This window comes from Dermacentor andersoni, chromosome 9, assembly GCF_023375885.2.
Source record: "Dermacentor andersoni chromosome 9, qqDerAnde1_hic_scaffold, whole genome shotgun sequence".
NCBI lineage: Eukaryota > Metazoa > Arthropoda > Arachnida > Ixodida > Ixodidae > Dermacentor > Dermacentor andersoni.
The window spans coordinates 8,088,110-8,103,492 of NC_092822.1; the positions used below are offsets into that span (position 1 = coordinate 8,088,110).

The 15,383-nt window shown below is 44.3% G+C and overlaps 1 protein-coding gene across 2 annotated transcripts; it reads left to right on the forward strand.

Annotated features, from left to right (window-relative positions):
• Positions 1–350: 350 nt before the first annotated feature.
• Yod1 (Yod1 deubiquitinase) lies at positions 351–14,984 on the forward strand. Of its 2 annotated transcripts, XM_050174671.3 has the most exons (5): positions 352–762; positions 1,671–1,746; positions 5,380–5,650; positions 10,073–10,291; positions 13,981–14,984. In XM_050174671.3, the coding sequence occupies exons 3-5, from the start codon at positions 5,387–5,389 to the stop codon at positions 14,473–14,475; spliced, it is 978 nt and encodes a 325-aa protein (XP_050030628.1). In that variant the 5' UTR covers positions 352–762; positions 1,671–1,746; positions 5,380–5,386; the 3' UTR covers positions 14,476–14,984. The 2 variants fall into 2 exon arrangements, with proteins under 2 accessions (XP_050030629.1, XP_050030628.1); XM_050174672.3 differs by lacking the exon at positions 1,671–1,746 and having other exon boundaries at positions 351–762.
• Positions 14,985–15,383: the final 399 nt, after the last annotated feature.

The following is a 15,383-nucleotide window of genomic DNA, read 5'->3' on the forward strand; positions in this document are numbered from 1 at the left end:
TATGGTTTTGTATGCCTTCGTTGTTTGTGGTCTTCCTACTTCTCTGCCACCAAACTTCCAATCCCCTCTTACTAATCTCTGTTGCTGACACGTTGACTTTCCCCCTGCTATCGCTGAACCCAAAGGCTTCAAGGAGGCCAAAACCGACGAACCCAAACATGTAGCATCATGGAGGAGTTTTGCTTCCTCCATGTGCACCATCGTTTCCCTAGCTTTATCGCGGCAAGCACATGCGTATTCTTCCTTGTACCTCGCTTTACAAGTACGCTTTCTGAGGCATCCTGATCTTGCTTCGTAAAGTGTTTCCCTTTGAGTTATCATAAATTGTTTCTTTCCCAGATTTAGTTTCCTTCTCTCAGGTAGTTAGTTATTCATAGCCAGGCCATACCGGGCGCTGAGCAGGCACATGAGCCGATGGATGGATGGATGTTATGAGCGTCCCCTTTGGAACGGGGCGGTGGCTTGCGCCACCAAGCTCTTGCTACTATGCTGCCTAATATCCTACCTAGGTTAACCAATGAAAAAAAAAAAAAACACTATGAACTACCACCCATGAACCCATGAACTACACTATGAACTACTACCCGCATGAGCAACACGAGCGCCCTCACGGTGCGATAAACATGGCGCTCGGCCTCGAAGCTGAGGCTGAGCTCATAGACAAATCTGCAAGCATTTGCTAAACCATGTCTCAGTGGCTTAAATTTCCCCCGTTTCCTCTGTTTTGCGGCCCTTCAAAGGACGTGCTGCAAGCTTGGACAGGTGAGGCTACTTCGTGCGCCGCGCGAAAGGGGTTTATTTGGCTTTCAATACGTGCACTGGGGCGATGCCCGCGCGGTAGCAAATATTTCTGCGATCGCCGGGGGCGCCTCAAACAGGAGACCCAGGGCAACATCCAGCCCTAGACAAAGATTTGTCGCGCTTTGAAGCTGGGCACGAGCTACCTTTAGTATACGTTGTGTTTGTAGTCAAGGGCACCATGGAACTCGCGGAGCAGGGCCCACCATGACCGATGCCTCGGTGAACACCGACGCGCCGTTGCGCATGTTAAAGCGTGGTTGGGACTCTGCAAGAAAACAGTTCACCACTAGTACGACACGTTCCTTTTGCCGCTTTTCTCCCTCGATCCATTGGGTGGAATTTATTCATCCCCAGACACCAAAAGTATGCGCTTACTAGGAATAACTCCGCCCCTGTTGTAAACATCGTCGAAAGGAAATTGCCCGCGAAGACATGTGGTTGCACTTGAGGCAGAGCGAAGCTAAGTTGCACTTTTACCTCAGTCGAGTGGCGTGTGATAGTTTCGCACTCTGGGCGTTCGAAAAAAGCGTAGCATTTAGTTTTGTATCTGAAGAATGGTTGTTTTTACCTTGTGCTGAGAACTGTTGCCGTCCGATAACCCCGTGCAGGTCCGCACCGCCGCTGGAACAGCTGTCATTTGCGGGCGGCACAGGGTCGTTGTTCTCGTTAGAATTCTATACGATTCTTTACTCTTGTGACTGTTTCGTGACAGCACGTATAACATTTTATTGGCGTAACGTATTACATCTAAAGTGCTCAGCGGAAAATGAGACTATCGAAATAGGCTAAGCGACATATTTGATCTTGGCAGAAGTCCCACACACAAGTTTTCGTGCTGACAATAACTACTTTTAATGATCTGCCTGCAGTTAATCGGCTGCCCGCTGCAGCCTGATCACCCTGAATGGCTGAAGGCAAGGCATCAGACTTCTGAACCAATTTGCAGTAAGTGCCTGCCAAATAATAATGCATGGTATTCACTCCTTGTATTTATATACGGTTCAGATTTAGAAAACATAACATAGGTCTGATGTCTTCGATCAGTAAAAAGTGTGCTTGCTGTAGCTTGGTCATCTCGTGCATTGCTAATTGTCATTCAGGAACCTTGACTTTTTAGCACTATTGACGTTCCCAGTATCTCGTACATGTACATACAGGCGACCAGACAAGACATGCCATATTTTTTCGTGTTTTGTAACTACTGGAATGTTCATTGAATGGTTCCTTTGTACGTTTTGAATCGGTTGAGGCACAGGCATATGCTGTACTACAGGCATGCACCATATTTTTAGTGACACCACCTCGGATACTAGTGCTCAGATGCGTAAAACTACGTAACCTGAAATTGGAAACACTTGCACCCACTAAGGTTGATGCCAGAAATTAACCTCTTCATTTTGTTAGCTGCATGCGTTACGTGTATATGTTAGTTTAACAAACCAATTGCAAATTATTATTACTATTTTTTTATTTCGTTTCACACTCTTATGGCTGTCGGTAAATCACAAACATCTTGGTTCATGTTAAATTTTGGGGACAGCTCAGGTTAAAATGATAAGACTATTCAGTCCTCTGTAAAGACAAAAATGTTCTTTATTTTTGAGACAACACAGCCACAGGTTTGTATGACATACAAGCTTTTCTGACCAAAGTATGTTGGTTATTACCTGGAATTGGTATTCCAGTCTTGAGCGCATTGGCAGCAGTTTGAGAATGTCGTGTCTTGTTCATCTTATAATTTTATCACTGTGCTCTTGTCTTCTTCCGATGCAGTCAGTTAAAATTATTTCTCAGAAGAGTTGTGCACATAGCAGACTGCAAAATATTATGTTCATAAGTGTGTAGATAGTAGTTCTGTCAGTTTGCAGTGTGATGCCATCACAGTTCCTTTGGCATTGGTCAGGCTATGCTCTTCAAACATAGAAGAATGTCTTGAACTCAGTGAGCACCTTCGTAAACTTATGTTGAGTATTCACATTTTGTCCTTCGTGTCTACATGTCCTTCTTGAAGTAGAAACATCTCCCTGTCCCCATGCTCCTTCTCTCCAAGCGTGCCACTTTATTATTATTATTATTATTATTATTATTATTATTATTATTATTATTATTTCCTGTGCCCTTTAGGCTCGGCGATGCCACTACATGCAAGGTATATGCTAAGATTTGGCAACTTGCAGTCCATGAGGTAGCATCATGTCACCCTTGTCACATCTGATGATGCTTCATCACTGCTTTATGATTTATTGCATTGTCAAACTAACCTAACTGAAACAGTTTTGAAATATTACAATAGGTTGTTGCATGCCACAAAATAAGCATGTTGTTACATTTGTATATCAATGTTACCCATGTGTGAGTTGTTTAGCTCTTCTCTGTGTCATAGGGCCTTGCCAACTGTTGCATCCAAGGCTTATTTTTGGCTACACAGCTCATTGATTTAAACCAGGGGTCTTCAAACTACGGCCCATAGGCCGAATCCGGCCTGTGGAAGCCGGTGGCAGTCCTGCCAATGATGGCTGGCCCACAGGTGGGCCGTTCTCCACAAAGCCTCCGTTTGTCTGTAACATAGTTTTGGTAATTATACACAAAACTGTGCAAATTAGCTCCTATCTAGAGCCTGCCAAGCTTGGCAGTTGAATGATAACTATGTGCAATGAAAGGCCTTATCTTGGGGGCTTGACAAATTGGTCATATATGACTATAGAGTTATTTGTTAGAGGCTTTGTTGCAATTCATCTGTCAGCGAGGTTATTTGGTAAACATGCTAAAAAAATTGACCTTAGCGTGCCACTCAAAAAGACCTCTGCGCACCTGAAGGTATCTCTTGATGGAACTCGTCTTAAGGAGCAAGCTATTGTGTATGGCAATAATTATTCAGAAATTGCACACCACATCACAGATTGGAATTAAGGCTGCATGGCTGCAGTTACACGGAATGGAAAGAAAACACCGGCCGGCTTTCAAAACGCGAAGCCATGCAACATGTTTGTCTCGTTTTATGAAACTAAGCCTATACTCTAACTTAAATGAGTCGTCATTTCTTGCAACACTTGAAAGACAACCATTGCCGAGGATAAAATAGTAATACACAAAGGACGGATAGCAAAACGAAACAACAGAAGTGCTCTTTGTCCTACAATTCTACACTACTGAAACGTAAACATGATGCACAAACATGATGCATTTGTAGAAATACCAACGTTGTGGTAATGACACACCAGCGAAACAAAGGGCCCGATGTAAAGAATGACGATGTGTCCCAGACCATTATAATGTCTTGTTGATATCGGCTTACACAATGACAAAAAAACAAAAAAGAAAAGGAAGGAAAGAAAGAAAAAAGAAAAAAAAAATGCGTGCTACCGGGAAACGTGAACAAGCTTCCTTGCCACTACCAGTGCTTAATGTTATTTCAAATCGCTGTCCCCACAGAGACTTGGCGGTTCAAGCAAAATTCGAATCCTGAAATAGCTATTTTGCTCCATTTATGGACATTATGCCAGAAGGTTCACACAATTAAAATAAATTATTTGAATAACACACATCACTTAATAGGAATGAAAAATTTAGCCTATGCTGAGTACTGTTACATATGTTTAAAGATTTATTGCCACTAATATTCATTTCAATAATTTTCTGACCCAAGACACTGCCACTCGTTGCCAATCCAGCCCTCTGCCAAAAAGTTTGGAGACCCCTGGTCTAAACGATTGCCATCCCCTGGTCGACACAACAAGGGCAGCAAGGTGCAACTCTGTTCTGATGCAAGTGCAATAACGAGCAGAAAAATGAACAGTGGCCACTTGTAAGGCTGCTTACATATTGCCACTGGCGATTGTGACAAACTGATGATGCCAGGGTCAGGGTGGTCAGTGCTTCGGTGTGGCTGCCTTTGAAGTTTGCACTTGCTGGTTGTACCCTTGTGGTAGCATGCTACGTGTCTCATTAATATACTCCCTGTTTATAGTTTCTCCCTGTAACAAAATTTACTAATAGTAATGCCTTTATAGCATTGTCACTAATGGTTACAAAGGCTCAGTGGTTATGGTAGTCTGCTTCTGGTCAGCAGACTGTCAATAATAAGTTTGATTCCTGGTATCCGTGGCTTCATGCTGGTAGTGGTGTAGTGCAAAAATGCTTGTGTACAGTGTTTTTGGTGCACATTAATCTTTTCAGTGTCAGGTTTTATAAGTGACATACCCCAATGTCGAGCTTTCTTCTTGGATATTATAAAATGAACACAACAGTTTACTTTTGGTTATTCAGAAGGAAAAAAAAATGATGCAGATAATGGCAAATGCACTCTCAGTATGGTCCTCACTGGAGAGTGGTGAACTTTGGGTACATCAGTGACACGGTGGGACAGAAACGGTGGTAACGTACCTATACATCAGCGACACTGAAAGGCTTAAAGGATCACAGTTCGTTGAAATTAATCCTCCTCTATGGCATTCCTCATGGCTCATTGCTTCGGGGACATTGAAAATACCTCAAATAAATCTGTAAGTCAACCCTGTCCCTGCAAGTCCCTGGCACAGGAAAGTGTGCAAAGCACTGACACAGTCCTCTCGTATTCAGGCAGGGTATGGCGTCCTCTCCGCTAGTCCTGCGGGTGAAAAGCGCTCAGGGCCAGTTCCGACTGGACACTCTGAACGTTGACAGCACTGTGGAGGAGCTGCTGGGCTGCCTGTTCAGCCTGACAGGTGTGCCGCCGGCCTCAATGCGCCTGCTGCTGTCGGATGCCCCTCCGCGCCCCTTGGACTGTGCTGACCCACAGCGCCGCCTGGACGCACTGCCTCTCCGGTCCGGTGACACACTCATTGTCGAGGCTCGTCGTGAACAACCTGCTGTACGTTGTCCCTTGCCATCATCAGGCAGATAAACCCTGTAAATGCACGAACGCTGTTCTTCCATAGGGAAAAGTCGCCTTTATTTCTGGCCATGAAAAGTACAATTGCTAAAAAAAAAAAATGAGAAGAAAAGCCAATAAATGTTATTTGAGTAACACCTTAATTAGTACACTAATTAATTGATTAAGTAGTCATTGCTTTGTTAAACTATCCAAAACTGAAACTTTAATTGCTTTAGTAAAATCTTTATGAGGGCTAGTTGGTTCATGTACTACCAATTGCAAGTTTATTTGAAATTCTCCAGTTATTTTATACCTTTTTCAGCATAGGCATGCATACACCAGTTGCATGTACATCTGCAAAATCAGGAACATCATAATCTTTTATGCAAAAAAAGCTATTTCTTTTTGTGAGGAAGCAAGAGACGAGGCGCTTACACATTTATCTCATTTTCTTCTAATGTGATATGCCTATATTATTTTCCTTTCCCTCTTACATTTTCTTCCCCTATGATTTTTTTTTTTTTCAAGTATGGGAGTACAGGGACACTTGTTACAATGCCCTGCTAAATGACTCCCATAGCCATTCTTTTTGTTACTGCTGTGCTGACGAGCTCTGTCATTGAAACACTGTCCAGTTTATCTTATATAAGTTTTTCCACAGCTCAGCAGTATCTCATAGGTAACCTTGCGCCTACAGTCAGTGAAACGAGATTTATGATTGGTGATGCACAGGGGCCCTTCTATCTTTTTCATACGATTGCATATTGAGTAAACCTTGCATGGGGCACTGAAAGTAAATTAACATTATGTCTTTTGGAAACTTTCATTAGATTGTGTGACAACTTGTGCAAGTATGGCACCACGTGCGCTGGCCTTTTGTCTTCTTTCTTTTCTTTGTGTGCTGGTTCTGATCTTATTTTTTTCTTTCTGCAAGATGGCTTCGTGTACTGAAGTGATAATTGAATGAGGAAAACCTGCATTCTGTAATCGTGCTATCTGATTGAAAAAACTTTGCTCACACTCATGCTGACGCAACTTACTTAGTGCTGTCTTAATACACATGGTTGCTATGTTCCTCTTAATCAATTTAGAGTATGCGCTGTCATAGTGCAACAAGGTTTTCTTAGATCTGGTGTGATATGCCCAGCATACATGCCCATCCAAAGAAAAACAAGAATTAATATAGAGAAACTGAGTGTAGTTGTTAACTGGCAATTCATATGTGAACTTAAGTCCTCTCGATGAGTTGACCAATATGTCCAAAATATCTTCGACCGCATCGTGAAAATGCATACATATATATTTCTTCGTAACAATTAGGTAGCCAACGTACCTAAACACTCGCGTTACAGGCGTGTCCACCAACTTAGCAGAAATTACATTGTCAACCGAGGACAAAAAGAAGTCGCACAAAATGGGGGCTATGGCTGATCCTATATAGATGCCGGTACGTTGAATGTAGAACTGGCCATCATAATTGATGGCAGCTGAATGAAAATAAAGATCTAAAAGCATTAAAATATTGCCGCTATTAACACCAACACAATTCTGAAAAATCAGTCATGCAGCACACATCAAACCGTCATGTGGTTCAGAATAATATGTCCTCTACATCTATTGAAAATGCGGTTAGTGCAGTCCCTTGGTCTTCATTAATTGCCAAGGTAACTTCGGAGCTTCTTACCATGCTTGTCTGTGGTATTACAGCGAAACTGTTTATGGCTAGGTTCTGGCGCATCTCGTCTCCGGCGACGTAGACCAACAATTTATACTCCTCTCCACCGCCGAAGCCTCCTTCTGTAGTTGTGTATAATCCTCGCCACGAGTGCCGTCCCTCTCCCGACATTGCGCAATACTGCGGCACGTGCTCTTAGGTGGCCACCTGTGTGCCAGGCCGTGATTAGTGTAGCCGCGCTATAATAGAACGTCATTGTCGCTGCCTACAAATCGTTGTGTATCCTTGCCGCAGCACCCAGTCTGACAACACAGAGTGCTGGCAAAGCTCTTCCCGAAGAAGAGCAACTCGCACTCGTTGAGCGCCGACGTGAGCAAGAGCGTCCGTGTGAGTGGCGCCATCGAGCGAATACCACCGATGATGATTGGGCCATAGAGGCGAAACACAAGCACGACTCATACCAAGACCCTGCATATTGCGCAGTGCAAAACACACAGGATCTTTGAGTAAATGTCTCTTTATTCGCCCAATAGTAAACTCATGATAGTCAAATTCAACATAGCAAATCCCCAACATAGCAAAACCAACCATAGTGCCAGCTTTGCTGGATTTCCCGCTTCACAGCTGGAAGGGCTCTGAATTTTTTTGTTTCTTCGTGTCCTTGTTTTATTTGCGCCATTCAACCTCAGTTTTCCCATTGCCTAAATCAGACCTGCTGCGGTGGCATAGTGGCACTGGTGTGCTAAGCCTGGGGGCACTGGGTGGAATCGCAGCCGTGACCGCTGCATTTCAATGGGGGTGAAATGCAAGAATGCCTGTGTACCTTGCATTGACTCCATGTTAAAGAGCTGGAGGTGGTCAAAATTAACTGGAGTCCCCTGCTACAATGTTACTCATAATCATATTGTTGTTCTGGCATGTAAAATCCCAGAATTATTGTGCTTAAGGCAGAATTATGAAGTATCTAACTAACTGTAGCATTAACGATACATTGGGCACTACATGGTTAAACCCAAACGGGAGGATTGAGGCTTCTGCCAGTACCTTCTAATAACTTTTTTGTGTCTGGTTCGCCTGTCTTGTAACTGAACCTGTGTCCACGGCAGACAGGCTTCATCTCCTGTGACTGTGTCCTGGTGCTAAAAACATTAGACACAAGATGCTTAGGGAGGCCAAACTAAAGCCGAATGTCCCGGAGGACTTTACCCACTGGATAACAGACAAGAGTGCAAATTCATTGCTGTAGTACCTGTGTCAAACAGGGCTGCATGCATTTATTTGATGCCTTTTGCAAATTTTTTGTACATGTGCCTTGCGGCAAGTTCACTGCATTAAAAAAGAAAAGTAACTGGGTATTTCTTTTTGTCATGGCTTTTTGTCATGGCATGTTCTTTTCCTGCTGCTATGAGCTGTATTTTCCATTTGCTGTTATCCATTTTGTTAAAGTGATACTAAAGGCAAATATTAAGTCAAGCCAAAGTGATAGGTTAGTGCTCAACGAACTCGAAGGCATCAATATTATCGCGAGCAGAGCTTTAATAATAGAGAAATTGAGGTAAATGCAGGACATGGTTAGAGACTCCCCTGGGACATTCAAGTACTTGCCAGATGACGAAAGCACTCCTCAGTTAAATTCTGTCACTAGTACACAACTACTCATAGCAAAAAACATCCCTGTATTGTATTATACGACGAAATTAATGCTGCTTGTCCAGTTCTATTTTATGTCTAGAAAAAGAACTAATTGAAATTACCCTTGACAATGACACGGGCGGTTGAAAGGTTTCGTTTTTGCTGGACTGCGATGGACCACCCGAAATGGGCCCCTCGGTTAAACCCCTTTCTTCATGTTTTGTCTATGTGGTTTCAGTGTGAATTAAAGGTGTGCGGATACCATATAGTAGATTTCCAATTGAATATTGAAATTTTGTCGGCTTTCTGTGTGTAACATGGCTGCCGTGAATAGACTTGTGTCGATTTGGCACCAAACTGCTGAAACTCGACGAAGCAGCGTCGATTAAGCCTAATTGCCTAGGGATAGTGTGGTAACAGGCCGCAAGCTGTTGCGAAATGCATGCCGCTATAATATGTTCATACGGGCGGCTCATCAGTTATATCTAGGTCCTCAGAACATGCGTATGGGTTGGATTGACAGCTGTTGAATTGGCTTTAAGTTCATCGCCACATATGTAATACAATCTACATGCTTTTGCATTTCCCGAAATATGCACTGCTTTTGTTGCCAGTCCCTCTTTCTGCGTCGCATTATCGTTTCGATCGGTCCTGGCCGATCTGGCTCCGTGCAATCCCTGCATTGGACTGACGTAGGGGAGTGCATGTGGTTGGGTGGAACTGCCCACTGAGACGAAGTCCGTGTCATCCGGGGTCACCTGTCTGCGACATGCTCGCTTGCATGCTATCGAGCACATGGAGCTCTGCGTCACACACGAAACGCAACATGGCGCGGGTGTCTACATCGATTGAATATTTGAAAAATTGAATAGTAGCTATGCGACCTGCAAATCGAATTATTCGACTATTTGATTCAACAATATTCGAGCATTTGCACACATCTAGTGTGAACAAATGCCACCTTGCCCAAATTTCCATTATGTCCATTTATGGTTGAGGACCCCCTGCGTGTGAGAGGCACGCAACAAAAACTGTGGCGCCTTCTTGCTCTGCGTTTGACATGCCCTGTGCTTGCAGCATATCAGAGTTGTCTTCGTGTGGTGATTGTGCAGGCAGCTGCAGCAACACCCAAGAAGAAGAAGGAGCACAAATCGCTGCCACTGCACAACCAGCCAGAGCAGAAGGAGAAGAAGGACTCTGAGGAGGAGCCACTGCCGGGCGTGCTGGTCAAGCGTCCCGTGCCAGCGGACAATTCCTGCCTCTTCACCAGCGTCTACCTGGCCCTCTCGGGTGGCGAGTATGATTCAGGCGCCAGTACTGCCCTACGCCAGGTGAGCTCCCATCCCTTTGGATATACTGGTGTAAGCGCGCGAGAAGACTGTATTTAAAATAAAGTTTAATTGGAAACTAGCAGTATTAATAAGTAAGTGATGCGAGATAAAAAGTACTGTATAAAACGAAACATACATAAAAATTTTTTCCCAAGGAAAAAAAGAAAAAAAAACAGCTCAAGTCACCCCTTGTCTTATATAGCGATCTTTAGCACATTCTGAGTTGTTGTCGTCTGGCAACCTGTGGCATCCACATTTGCGAATGCATAGCCACACTTGTATCCACATCTGATCGCGATGTCGGTTCCCGTCGTCATTTCTGTGTTATGTGGTCAGTGTGGCTTTCGTGTTCTGTGGTGCATGTCTTTCTATATGAGTAGCGGAACGCATTGCGAATTTTCAGCTGCTTTCAAAATGAAATTTCTGGAGTTTACTGTACCCACTGGGAACAAGGCAGTTTGTCGTTTCAGAAATGTGCTTTATCAGCAATGCCTTTGACAAAACTGATGACGCTCTGTGGGAAGTGAAGAGCCAGAAGCAGTTATCATCCGATGAAAGTGGAAATAGCTCCGACAAATGAGACGTGTGCCATTCGTATGTGCACTTTTCATACGAGAACGGTCAAGCAGACTGGAGATTAGATGACGGATGGGTGATTCAGTAAATAAAAATTAGTATTTGCAACAGTAACACCTATAACAACTATTGTGAGAATAACATCTATAAGTGACTTTCAAGAAAAAATTAAGTGCATATATTTTTGTTTAAATTGAAAGCGTTGTCATGTCACGTATGCGAGTACGTTTTTTTGCAGTGCAATCACAAGCCAGTGTTCGTCTATGAATAGTTTATGTGAAACTAGGAATATTTGTTGACACGTGTCAGTTATTCTACGCCATTTACAGTAGTTTGAAATGTTATTTTCTGCAGCCTCACAAGAAATTGTAAAAGCTTTCCCTTATCACCTTTCTATACTCCACACCTGCAAAACAGTTTGCTTGGTCAACCGTCTCACTAAATAAAATATAAAAATAAAGTATCCTCGCTTCTTTCGGTATAGAATTCCCTTTCCCCTTCCCTTTTTTCGTCTTCAAGGTTAGGGGTCGGCCTGTATTTCAGTTTATATGGCAACATTTAGAAAAAAGTGATCCACAGTACAGCTGCAACAATAGCTACAGTGTATTACAGTAACAGCTGTGCACCCTTAGCACCTGTTGGTATTCATGTCCTCTGGGGTGCACCTGTCAAGCTTTAAAGCACTTTTATCATAAAATGTTGGGTTTTCAGGGTCTGGTACATCATAGCCTCTGGTATTTTTACAATGCTTGCCCATTTGCTCTGTAATCCGTGCAAGTTAATTATCTATGGCTGGATATAGAGAAACTTGGGGCCTGTGACTCTTCAAGTGTTGATCTGAAGATTTGTACCCCATTGGAAATCTTTAATAAAACAGGCAGCAGTGAAGTTTTAGTATTACAAAAAAATGTACTACCATATTTACATGATTCTAACGCACCTACGAGATTCGAACACACAACCAGTTTTTGCAGATTTAAAAGTCCTGAACCACCATTTGGGCTTAGTGAAAAAGCACCCCGTGGATAGAATATGCTGCTGTGAACATCTCAGCGAAATTTTGCAGTCGTGTGTGGCACATGGAGCTCACAAACAGAGCGCAAAGTTAAATTTTTTTCTAGCTCTTTTCCACAGAAGCTTTCTCACTCTTTTCAGGTGGCCATATTTCGTCACATAGCAAGCTTCCATATACGGCTGCTAGTGGCCAAATAGCTGACATTCATTAAAAAGCATGTTTGGATCAGTGCTCTTCTTACTACTGTTACTTTTTATGTTTATTGACGCAATTTAATAAACACGCTGAGGTAAGTAAAAATCTGTTTTGAATTTCAATACGAATTTCATACTTCCTGAACTGTGGCTATTGTACTATTGTTGACTATCGTCTGCCAACGCTTGGCCACGTATGCCCGCATATGAATTAAACTTAGGCCGCACTACTTACCACGGTCGTGGCCATGGGGCTTCACTAATTTCTATTAGTTTTGATCACTCAATATGCCTTGAACCATGCGAAACTTAAGGTTAGACCAGATGTACAGTTGCTAGTGCGCGATCACTCCTGGCCGCTCTTGGCTAGATGCCTTAGTAGACTTCGCTTCGTGTTGAGCTATTGCACAATATGTGCAATTTGGGTGTGGCTACTATTCGTTGGTCAAGCTGGTGCAGGACAAAGCTGGCCCACGCCGCATAGCACGGCCACCCTGGAGCAAATGAGCGCGAGCATGCACTCCAGCCCTATCGTGCACATAGTTAGCCACCACGGTTGCATGTAGCTGCATCTGCAGCAAAGCGTAGATATTGTGGATGCTGCAAGGTGCCATGACGAGCGCGCTCACTGAGCTCCTACGGCTCGCTGAGGACAATAGCGTGCTATAACATGGCTCAAGGATCGAGTGCTCAAGCATGGGGAACAGGTCGTCTGCTTTCTAAGTTGTACACCCTCGTAGTGTCTCAATCTTGGTCGAAGTTTGTTACGTTTGAAATCCTTTCAACACAAGTCTGGCGTGTGGCATCCATCTGTTAGCCGATGTGCGCGTTGCAGACACACTTACATGTGCAAACACAGATGAAGCTTGTTTGACGCTCGAAATTGTGTGATTGTCATAGAGATAAGTGTGAAAGGAAACATGCTACTAATGTCACTCGGTGTGAGACATGTAGCAATCTAGTATGCTGTAGCATTGCAAAGGGATGAGACACTGTGAACTCAACCATAAGGTGAGGGATAACCTCTGAGCTGGGCATGTCGTAGGCACCAAAATGGGAAGTAGTGGTGTCTATGTGAACATCCAAAATCAAATTTGAACTGTGCACCTCGATGACGTTAAGTAGGCTGAGTGTTGAGTGTTGTGGGCACTATCCCACTTTGCTGTAGCCTTCGCAGTGCAAGGCATTGAAGAAGGAGTGGGAGTACTGCGATAGGGATCACTGGTGCTTGTTATTGCCAATAACTCTGCTTTGGAATTATTGCCATTGGTCCACACAGCCATTATTGACCACACAGACAATGTGGTCACCATTGGGTACATAATTAAGGAGACAGTGATGTAGTTCATGTAACCACACATGTTAAACACTGCATCACCAGCTAATGTTCTCCGTACAAACTCCTACTGCAGATGCAGAATCTTGTCGCTAACATCTTGCATTCTCTGTAAAGAGGCCTACCAACGCATACCTCGCTATGACTTCTGCTCTTAATTTTACTTTGAACTGTGGAAATCACTTGTAACATACAGGGATTACTGGGTATGTGCAAACATTCAGCCTGATGCCTTTGTTCCTCTGTCTGCAGCTAATCGGTATTTACAAGTCATTCATATTTTTATGCAGTGTTGCTAGCTAGGCAATAATAGCAACTTCAGTCATTATTAAGGCTTATTCTATAGGCTTTCTGAAAATGCTGCACAAGTGCAGCAAAGCCGACACAATGTTACTCACCGCCCCACTTCCTCAATCCATAGAAACTTAAAAAAATAATTGAGTGAATTGTGTGTGGGCTCTATAGAAGCATGCACGTGTTAGACGTGATGCAAATCACTCTAATGAAGCAGTAACTCGCCAGAGGACCTGCATGTGCTGTATTGAACACGTGTGCTGGCGGTTCCCAGGTGATTGCCGACAGTGTGGCGGCCGACCGAGAGACGTACACGGAAGCATTCCTGGGGCGTCCAAACCGCGAGTACTGCACGTGGATCCTGAATGAGGAGCACTGGGGTGGTGCCATTGAGCTGTCAGTGCTGAGCCGCCACTACAATGTTGAGATGGTTGCTGTAGACGCGCAAAGTGGCCGGCTACATCGTTTCGGGGCTGACAAGGGCTTCGACCAGCGGCTGCTGCTGCTCTACGATGGCATCCACTATGACCCACTCGTACTCGAGCCACTAGAGCCGGGTCGGCCCGTGCGCACGCTCTTCTCGACCCGCGAGGAGGCGCTGCTGGCACTGGCGCTGGAGCTGGCACAGGAGGCCAAGGCCAGTCGCCAGTACACCGACGTGCGCAACTTCACATTGCGCTGCCTCGTATGCGACGTCGGTCTCGTGGGCCAGGAAGCGGCGCGCCGGCATGCCCAGGACACTGGCCATAGCAGCTACGGGGAGGTGTGAGGGTTAATCATTCAATTAGGCCCCTTTTGGTCGAAGATTCAGTAGGGCCACCTCGGAGAGGTGCGAAAGGGAGGATAAAATTATTGCATGCGCCTGTCTTGGGCCACGTTTGGAGGCATTTCAAGTAATGACTGCAACCGGATGTTTATCCGGTGCACCTAGGGTTACGCAGAAAAAAGTGTGAAAGGTGATTGCATCCAGTTGCTTGCTGGCTGGCCCCTCTACTGCTTGCTCGCATGCGCTGGTTGAGTACATGCTGATCTCTTATTCTTCATGCACTTTATATATGTAGAGAAGGCAGTTGTCGGAACTTCATTTTGCTGCCGGCTGTTGCGGACCCGGTTTTACTCTTACCATGTGCACTTGTGGGACCACCACGGTAATTGTGCTCATGTCGAATGATCATCATTCCTCAGAGTTAGCGAAATTTACCGGTGCGGGTATCTGCAATAATAGCGGCTGTAGCGCTTCTGAAAGAGGGAATAAATTGAAAATTCTTTTTTTCCTGACACCCTTGTGTTTGTGTTCTGTTGTGCACGGTTTTATGATTGCGACCATTGAAGAAGAAAAAAAGCTTACAAGCTTGCACAATGCCTTGCAGTCAACATCAACATTAGCCTTCGCAATTCAACCACTCCTGACACTCCATTCGTCACTCATGGCACCGTCCGCACGTCTATGAGTGCGCTGAGTCATAAAATGGGGAACCAGCCGAATCATGATAAAAGCTGGACATTTCAGCAGCGACTGGAGTGGTAGCTGTGCAGTAAATGATGTCAACAAACTCTCACATCCTTGCACAGATCACGTGACCATGTGTGGTGACCAGAAACTGCCGCTTCCCTATCATGGTGTTATAAGATGCTTTTTGTGCGCTTGTGGCTGAAGACTGTTTCAACGAAGAAGGC

Coding starts and splice junctions, on each gene's coding strand:
- Yod1 (XM_050174672.3), top strand. CDS start 5,387: ATGGCGTCCTCTCCGCTAGTCCTGCGGGTGAAAAGCGCTCAGGGCCAG. Junction 5,651..10,072: donor CTCGTCGTGAACAACCTGCT/GTACGTTGTCCC, acceptor GTGATTGTGCAG/GCAGCTGCAGCAACACCCAA. Junction 10,292..13,980: donor CCAGTACTGCCCTACGCCAG/GTGAGCTCCCAT, acceptor GGCGGTTCCCAG/GTGATTGCCGACAGTGTGGC.